Here is a 9,106-nt window from a genome sequence, read left to right on the forward strand (position 1 = left end):
AATATTTGGGGAAGGGACCTTTTGCAAAGAGAAGCAAAGAAGATTTATTCGCTAAATAATTGACCTATTTGTTTTACATTTTTCTTCGCTGAATAATTGACCTATTTGTTCTTTTCTCCTTTAGGTTGGATCATATATTTTGCTATATGGAAATTCTTTTGTCAATGTTTCGGGCTTTTGGCTAAAGCGATCAATGTCGTGTTTCTTTATTTATTTTGCTGTAGTTGGTGACTGCTGGTAAGTGTTGTTGCCCTATCCTCTACCTATTTGCGTATGTATAATGTATTGACTAGTGACTAAAATGATATTGCCATTATTGAAGTTCAATTTTGACATTAAAAGTTGCGGATTAGTTATACTACGAGAGCTATGAGTCACTATATATATCTTGATGAAGTTGTGTGCACACGGCACCCCTACCCATTAGCTCTAGCTTCGCCCCTGATCACGACGGTGCCGGTGGCGGCGGGAACGGCACCTCCACGTGGCCTTCCAGCATCAGGATGACGGTGCTCATGGCCGGCCTCGCCTGCGGCTCCGCCTGCGCGCACCACACGGCCACCTTGACCGCCCTCTCCACCTCCGTCGCATCCACGGCCTCGTCGGTGCCCATCACCCGCGCCACGTCCCCCTTCACCAGCCACTCGTGCGCCAGATCCATGAGCGTGCGCTCCTCGCCGGCCTCCTCCAGCTCCATGCTCCGCCGGCACGTCACCGTCTCCAGCAGCACGACGCCGTAGCTGTAGACGTCGGCCTTGACCGTGACAGGCCCGCCGGCACGGTACCACTCGGGGGCCAGGTACCCGCGCGTGCCGCGCACCCCTGTGAAGGTCCGCGTCTGGTCCGGCAGCAGCAGCTTGGCGAGCCCAAAGTCGGCGATCTTGGCCGTCCCCGACGCGTCCATCAGGATGTTGTGCGGCTTCACGTCGCAGTGGATCACGCGCCGCTCCAGCTCGTCGTGGAGGTAGTGCAGCCCGCGAGCGACGTCCAGGGCGATGCCCACGCGCTCCCCCCACGACGGCCAGCCGCCGCCGCCGCCTTTGCTGAACAGCCGCTCCGCCAGCGACCCGTTGCTCATGTACTCGTAGACCAGCAGCCGGTTGGCACCCTCGTGGCAGAACCCCAGCAGCTGGACCAGGTTCCGGTGGCTCGTCCGCCCGATCGCGAGCACCTCCCGCTGGAACTCGCGCTCCCCCTCCTCCACCACCTTCTCCAGCCGCTTCACGGCCACCGCCTGCTCGCCCAGCGTGCCTCGGAACACCGTGCCGAACGCGCCGCGCCCCAGCGGATCCCTGAAGCTGCACGTCGCGTGCTCCAGCTCCTGGTAGCTGTACGACCGCAGGGGCGCCTCCTCGTCCGCGTCCGCCAGCCGCCGGTTCCGGTTCGCCCGGACAAGCCTCGTCGCCGCCACGAGCGCGACCAGAGACACGCACGTCAGGAGCCCGACGCACACCAGCGCGACGGTGGCCGCGCGCCCGACGCGGCGTCCGCCCCTGCCGCCGAGCGCGGGGCTCGCCGTCCCCGCGGCGGTTTTGACCAAGAGCGTGTACCCGCCGCCCTCGCGGCCGTACCGGAGCGGGAGCTGCTGCTTGGTGCATGTCCCGTCGTTGCCGTTGAGCAGCACGGCGGCGCAGAGGCAGTCGGACATGCACGCGGCCTGGCAGTCGGACGCGCTCGTGGCCGCGCCCACCACCGCGTACGGCGTGTCCGCCCACGTCATGTTCTGCACCGCGGCCATGGTCGTGGCCAAAGTCAATCCCGCCGCTGCAGCTGTGCAGTCGCCGGCGCTCGACGTCTCGGTGCACCCGAGCGCGGCGTTGGCGGCGTCGATGAAGCCGAACCCCGGCGGGCACCTACAGCTGGGCTGCGCGTCGCGGCCGAGGACGCAGTAGCTGTTAAGCCCGCACGCGCCCTTGACGTGGCACCGGTCGCTCGGGCCGATCCACTGGACGTCGGTGCTCCACGCGCCGGTGCTGGACGCGACGGCGTGGCGGTAAAGGCGCAGGACGCCGTCGGGATCGAGCGTGACCCGGTACAAGACCTGCTGCTCACCGGCTGACTTCGCGGCTCCCGGCTGCGTGAGGTTCTTGGTGTAGTTGCCGCTGTTGCCGGTGAGGTAGAGCACGCCGGCGTCGTTGAGGCGCAGCGTGAGGGGGAATCCGATCTGGAACGTGCCGGTGTCCCAGTACGCTGCGGCCGCGACGTTCTCCGTGTGCACGGGGTACATGACGAGGTTGCCGTCGTTGGCCTGGTTGGTGAGGCGGTACTTCCCGGCGGCCCTGTTGGTGTCGGAGACGGCGGAGAAGAGCTGCGCGCCGGGTGCGAGGTCCTGGCCGGGGAGCAGGGTGTCTGTGGGCGCCGCGAAGGTGGACCAGACGACGGCGCCGTAGAGCACGAAGCTGCCGTCGTCGCGCGTGGCCCCGGCAACGGCCGGCTGGGAAGGCACGGCGAGGCTCCTGTCCTGGCCGTCGCTGGTGCCTGTCCAGACGAGGCGGCCGTCGTAGGTGATCCGGAGCGCACCGCCCGTGGAGGGCGTGTCGTTTCGGCGGGCCGTCCACGTGATGGTGACGTTGGGCGCGGTGGCGAGCCAGACGCCGACGGCTAGCCCCCCGTCCGTGGCGTAGAAGCCGAAGGCGAAGCGCGCGGACGGGGAGGGCCAGGCGGCGCCGGCGGCGGCCTGCAGGGAGGAGCCCGAGGTGATGTTTGTGGTCTGCGCGCCTGACAGGGGCAGAGAGGAAAGCAGTAGCAGCAGCTGCAGATGGTGGTTGGCCGGTTTAGTAGAAGCCATGGCGGCCAAGAAGCTACCATGGATGTGTCTATGGCGAAGCTGCATATCTGCTGAACAGGTAGCTGCTAGCTTCCAGTTCCAGTTCCAGTGGTGATGTAGAGTTGTAGATGGTCTATTTGACGTAGATTTGCGGGTCCGCGCTGTTGTTAGTCCAAGAGTTTTCCAGGGCATCAAGTCCAAGTCCAAGCTGAGCCATTCACGCAATTGAATTCATTCATTTGTTCAGCTTTCATCTCCGCTCATGTTGGATGTCTAGTAATATTTAAATTTTTAATTGTACGATTGGTAAGATATATCCATCCATCTGTCTATCTATCCAGGATTGCGATTTGCCTGCAAGTTGAGAGGGAATGGGGAATTGACTTGACCCGGCTAAGGCTTTTAGTTGGTGAAAAATTTCCTATAGTATCCATCACATCGAATCTTCATACATATACATAGAGTATTAAATACAGTTGAAAAAATATCTAATTACATAGTCTAACTAATTAGCATGAGATGAATCTTTTATACCTAATTACTCCATAATTGGATATTTGTCAAGTAACAGCAAAATGTGCTACAATACCAAAATCCAAACTTTTTCACCAACTAAACAAGACACCCCTAAGGACGGAGCAACAATGGACATTGCCATTGGTGTCAGAGTTGAGTGGTGAGGCAGTGAGGCTTATGGTTAGAGTTCAGAGCCCAAACTCTGTGTTTAGATGTTTTGGCCACAAATTTTGGAAAGGAAATCTTGCTATTTCAGAGTACTAAATAAAATGTATTTACAAAACTTTTTTGCACGGATAGATTGCAAATCGCAAGACGAATCTAATGAGCCTAATTAACCAGTCATTAGAGATTATTTACTGTAGCATCACTGTTGCAAATTATAGATTAAGTAAGCTAATTAGATTCATCTCGCGATTTAAAACTCATATGTGTAAAATGTTTTGCAAATAGACTTAATTTAGTACTCAAAAATAACAAGTTCCCCTTTCAAAAAATTTGGAATTTTGAATTTTGAAGGAATCTAAACATGGCATCTGTCCGTCCAAGGGTTTGATCTGCTCCATCCGTCCGGCCTTGATGAATGATCTGAGGGTATGTTTGGTTTATAGGATTTTGCATAAGTCTTTACACTTTAGTCCCTAAAGAACCAAACACGACAAATCAATAGGGACTTAAAGTATAAGCTGGGCTAAAAATTAGAAATCACTCTTCGAGGAGCTTTTTAGAACTAAAGGCCCAATAGAGTCCTACAATTCCACCCCTACCCCTGGTCCACCCACCGCACCCTCCGCTGTCCGCTCCACCCGCCGCCCACTGCACCAGCCGCTATCTGCTCCACCCGACACCTGCTGGACCCGCCACCACCGCGGCCGCCTTGACCCGGCTCCACCGCCACGACCAGCAAGCGCCCGCGCACCCCGCCACAGTGACCTGCGCAAGGTGCCAATGCGAACCGCTCATCCGCCATGGCCGAAGCGGGGGACGGGAGGCTAGGCGGAGTCCAGGAGCGTGGGGGAGGAGAGGAGGTGGAGGAACCAGGAGGAGGGCGGCGGAGGCGGCGGCGTAGACGTGGAGAGCAAGAGGGAGGGATTGTAACATGGTGTTTTTATACAATACATTTAAGGTCAGTCTCTTTTAATCTCTAGCTCCAAACAGGGAGGGACTGAAGTTTTTAGTCCAAAGACTAAAATTAGTCCTAGGACTTATAAGGATCCAAACATGGTCTGATTCATCGCCCACCCATCAGCAACGGCGACCTACACTCCTAGTTTAATTCCATCCATGCATGCATCCAAGCATCATCATCTTGTTGCTTTCTCCTTCTATATATTTCTTTGTGTGCGTGTGTGTTCCCAATTCCCATCCATGAATCAGGGCGTGTTTAGTCCGCGAATTTTTTTAGGTTCGGTTACTGTAGCACTTTTATTTTTATTTAATAATTAGTGTCCAATCATGGACTAATTAGACTCAAAAAATTCATCTCATCATTTATAACTAAACTATGTAATTGGTTATTTTTTTAAACTACATTTAATATTCTATGGATGTGTCTAAAAATTCGATGGGACGGGAAATCTTGAAATTTTTTGAAAACTAAACGTGGCCCCAGTCTATCATTTTGTAACGGCCTACTCCTGCAATTTAATTTGTAAGTGAAATATCCGCTAAATACTTTCGGTTTGTCTGCTTTTAGCTTATTTATTCACTCTCACGTAACACTATTAAATTAGTTAAAATCTGATCACCGAACTTATTTTCAAATTTTTTTTTGGAAAAGGATCACGACGGTGCCGGTGGCGGTGGGAACGGCACCTCCACGTGGCCTTCCAGCATCAGGATGACGGTGCTCATGGCCGGCCTCGCCTGCGGGCCTGCGCGCACCACACCGCCACCTTGACCGCCCTCTCCACCTCCGTCGCATCCACGGCCTCGTCGGTGCCCATCACCCGCGTCACCTCCCCCTTCACCAGCCACTCGTGCGCCAGCTCCATGAGCGTGCGCTCCTCGCCGGCCTCCTCCAGCTCCATGCTCCGCCGGCTCGTTACCGTCTCCAGCAGCACGACGCCGTAGCTGTAGATGTCAGCCTTGACCGTGACAGGCCTGCCGGCACGGTACCACTCGGGGGCCAGGTACCCGAGCGTGCCGCGCACCCCCGTGAAGGTCCGCGTCTGGTCCGGCAGCAGCAGCTTGGCGAGCCCAAAGTCGGCGATCTTGGCCGTCCCCGACGCGTCCATCAGGATGTTGTGCGGCTTCACGTCGCAGTGGATCACGCGCCGCTCCAGCTCGTCGTGGAGGTAGTGCAGCCCGCGCGCGACGTCCAGGGCGATGCCCACGCGCTCCCCCCACGACGGCCAGCCGCCGCCGCCGCCCTTGCGGAACAGCCGCTCCGCCAGCGACCCGTTGCTCATGTACTCGTAGACCAGCAGCCGGTTGGCACCCTCGTGGCAGAACCCCAGCAGCCGGACCAGGTTCCGGTGGCTCGTCCGCCCGATCGCGAGCACCTCCCGCTGGAACTCGCGCTCCCCCTCCTCCACCACCTTCTCCAGCCGCTTCACGGCCACCGCCTGCTCGCCCAGCGTGCCCCGGAACACCGTGCCGAACGCGCCGCGCCCCAGCGGATCCCTGAAGCTGCACGTCGCGTGCTCTAGCTCCTGGTAGCTGTACGACCGCAGGGGCGCCTCCTCGTCCGCGTCCGCCAGCCGCCGGTTCCGGTTCGCCCGGACCGGCCGCGCCGCCGCCACGAGCGCGGCCAGAGACACGCACGTCAGGAGCCCGACGCACACCAGCGCGACGGTGGCCGCGCGCCCGACGCGGGGTCTGCCCATGCCGCCGAGCGCGGGGCTCGCCGTCCCCGCGGCGGTTTTGACCAAGAGCGTGTACCCGCCGCCCTCGCGGCCGTACCGGAGCGGGAGCTGCTGCTTGGTGCACGTCCCGTCGTTGCCGTTGAGCAGCACAGCAGCGCAGAGGCAGTCGGACATGCACGCGGCCTGGCAGTCGGCCGCGCTCGTCGCCGCGCCCACCACGGCGTACGGCGTGTCCGCCCACGTCATGTTCTGCACCGCCGCCATGGTCGTGGCCAAAGTCAAACCCGCCGCCGCAGCTGTGCAGTCGCCGGCGCTCGACGTCTCGGTGCACCCGAGCGCGGCGTTGGTGGCGTCGATGAAGCCGAACCCCGGCGGGCACCTGCAGCTGGGCTGCGCGTCGCGGCCGAGGACGCAGTAGCTGTTAAGCCCGCACGCGCCCTTGACGTGGCACCGGTCGCTCGGGCCGATCCACTGGACGTCGGTGCTCCACGCGCCGGTGCTGGACGCGACGGCGTGGCGGTAAAGGCGCAGGACGCCGTCGGGATCGAGCGTGACCCTGTACAAGACCTGCTGCTCACCGGCTGATTTCGGTGTTCCCGGCTGCGTGAGGTTCTTGGTGTAGTTGCCGCTGTTGCCAGTGAGGTAGAGCACGCCGGCGGCGTTGAGGCGCAGCGTGAGGGGGAATCCGATCAGGTTCGTGCCGGTGGCCCAGTACGCGGCGGCCGCGACGTTCTCCGTGTGCACGGGGTACATGACGAGGTTGCCGTCGTTGGCCTGGTTGGTGAGGCGGTACTTCCCGGCGGCCCTGTTGGTGTCGGAGACGGCGGAGAAGAGCTGCGCGCCGGGCGTGAGGTCCTGGCCGGGGAGCAGGGTGTCTGTGGGTGCCGCGAAGGTGGACCAGACGACGGCCCCGTTGGCGCCGTAGAGCACGAAGCTGCCGTCGTCGCGCGTGGCCCCGGCAACGGCCGGCTGGGACGGCACTGCGAGGCTCCTGTCCTGGCCGTCGCTGGTGCCTGTCCAGACGAGGCGGCCGTCGTAGGTGATCCAGAGCGCACCGCCCGTGGCGGGCGTGTCGTTTCGGCGGGCCGTCCACGTGATGGTGACGTTGGGCGCGGTGGCGAGCCAGACCCCGACGGCTTGCCCCCCGTCCGTGGCGTAGAAGCCGAAGGCGAAGCGGCCGGACGGGGAGGGCCAAGCGGAGCCGGCGGCGGCCAGCAGGGAGGAGCCCGAGGTGATGTTTGTGGTCTGCGCGCCTGACAGGGGCAGAGAGGAAAGCAGCAGCAGCAGCAGAAGATGGTGGTTGGGTTTAGTGGAAGCCATGGCGGCCAAGAAGCTACCATGGATGTGTCTATGGCGAAGCTGCATATCTGCTGAAGAGGTAGCTGCTAGCTTCCAGTTCCAGTTCCTGGGGTGATGTAGATGATTTTTTTGACGTAGATTTGCGGGTCCGTACTGTTGTTAGTCCAAGAGTTCTCCAGGGCATCAAGTCCAAGTCCAAACTTAACCATTCACGCAATTGAATTCATTCGTTTGTTCAGTTTTCATTTCAGTTTGATGTCTAGTAATTCTTAAATTTTGAATTGCACGAACAATGATGCGATTGGTCTATCTATCCAGGATTGCGATTTGCATGCAAGTTGAGAGGGAATGGGGAACTGACTTGACCCGGCTAACTGGCTTAGAAAGACACCCCTAAGGACGGAGCAAAACGGACATTGCCAATTTGCCATTGGGTTCAGAGTTGAGTGGTGAGGCAAGTAGTATGGGCTGTGTTTAGTTTCGCGAAAAGTTTCCAAAATTTTTCACTGGCGCACATCACATCGAATTTTACGATACATACATGGAGTATTAAATATAGTTAAAAAAATATAACTAATTGCACAATTTGGTTGTAAATGACGAGACGAATCTTTTGAGACTAATTACTCCATAGTTGAACAATAGTTGCCAAATAAAAACATTTTTTTCACCAACTAAACACACCCATGGACAACATCACGACAATTTACAGAAGGTGCCGTCGCCCCACAGGAAGGACAGAACGTCGGAATCGAGCTTGCATATGCTTTAAGCACAAGTATCCCGCCCGCCGCCTCGTCATGTCATCACGGAAGGAACAATCGACGCGCGACCAATCTATCAACGACACGGCAAGCCAGTAACACAGGAGCTCGTACCAGACACGTCACACGTGCATCCCGGAAAGGTGATCTAGTACAGTTTTAACAAAATAAAAAGGGGCAGGCATTGCAGTTGCAGAGCAGAAATGTTTGACGTAATATATAGTACCGATGCTACATCATGGTTACTGAGTAGATCTAAAAACTTGATAAAATAAATTAGGATAGTATTTTGCGTAATTAATTTAGAAAAAAAAACTTAAATTACATGCATCGTAATTATTTAGTCGACTCACAAAACAACCGAGCAACGAACTCTTAGTGCCTGTGTCCACCGAAGGCACCGAGCAAATAACCCGAGCCAGGCATGCGATGCGCAATGCTAGTGCCGAGTGAGGCACACTCCACGTGCCTGAGGCAGGTTTTGGATAGGAACCACCCAAGCGAGGCACGTCCCGGTTGACTGTAGCGGTTCCCACACAATATAAAAACACTATCGGACCGAGATATTTTAGCTCAAGTTGGCACCTTTTGCTCGTGGAAAAATTGGCTGATGGACATTGCTCAAAGTTGGCTTTTGTTGGGAGCCACTAAAAAATGATGGCTTGGCCGAGAGACACCGTTCACACTAAGTCCATTATAATACTCGATTTTAATAGAAAGTTACATAAATTTACATTCTTATCCTCGCCTGACTCCAACGATACCGAACGGATCGCCCCAATCTCAACCTCACGCCCCTCCCGCAGCGCCGCCGCCATGGCCGCCGCTTCCCCGCGCGACGGCGCGATGGAGGAGTGGGCGGGCCGGCATGCGGCTTCGCCGGCGCTCACCACGCGGCACACGAGGGAGGAGCGAGCTGGTCCGCCTGCAGCTTCACCCGCGCTACCTGCGCG

General features: G+C 57.5%; 2 protein-coding genes across 2 annotated transcripts; both read right to left on the reverse strand.

Moving 5' to 3' along the window:
* Positions 1 to 293: 293 nt before the first annotated feature.
* Positions 294 to 2,913, reverse strand: LOC120656803 (G-type lectin S-receptor-like serine/threonine-protein kinase LECRK1). The gene has a single exon (XM_039934985.1). The coding sequence runs from the start codon at positions 2,831 to 2,833 to the stop codon at positions 446 to 448; it is 2,388 nt and encodes a 795-aa protein (XP_039790919.1). The 5' UTR covers positions 2,834 to 2,913; the 3' UTR covers positions 294 to 445.
* Positions 2,914 to 5,024: 2,111 nt separating this feature from the next.
* Positions 5,025 to 7,571, reverse strand: LOC120656804 (G-type lectin S-receptor-like serine/threonine-protein kinase LECRK1). Its single transcript, XM_039934986.1, has one exon. It carries the CDS (start codon positions 7,453 to 7,455, stop codon positions 5,134 to 5,136), a length of 2,322 nt encoding a protein of 773 aa, XP_039790920.1. The 5' UTR covers positions 7,456 to 7,571; the 3' UTR covers positions 5,025 to 5,133.
* Positions 7,572 to 9,106: the final 1,535 nt, after the last annotated feature.

This window comes from Panicum virgatum, chromosome 1N (genome assembly GCF_016808335.1).
Source record: "Panicum virgatum strain AP13 chromosome 1N, P.virgatum_v5, whole genome shotgun sequence".
Taxonomy (NCBI): domain Eukaryota; kingdom Viridiplantae; phylum Streptophyta; class Magnoliopsida; order Poales; family Poaceae; genus Panicum; species Panicum virgatum.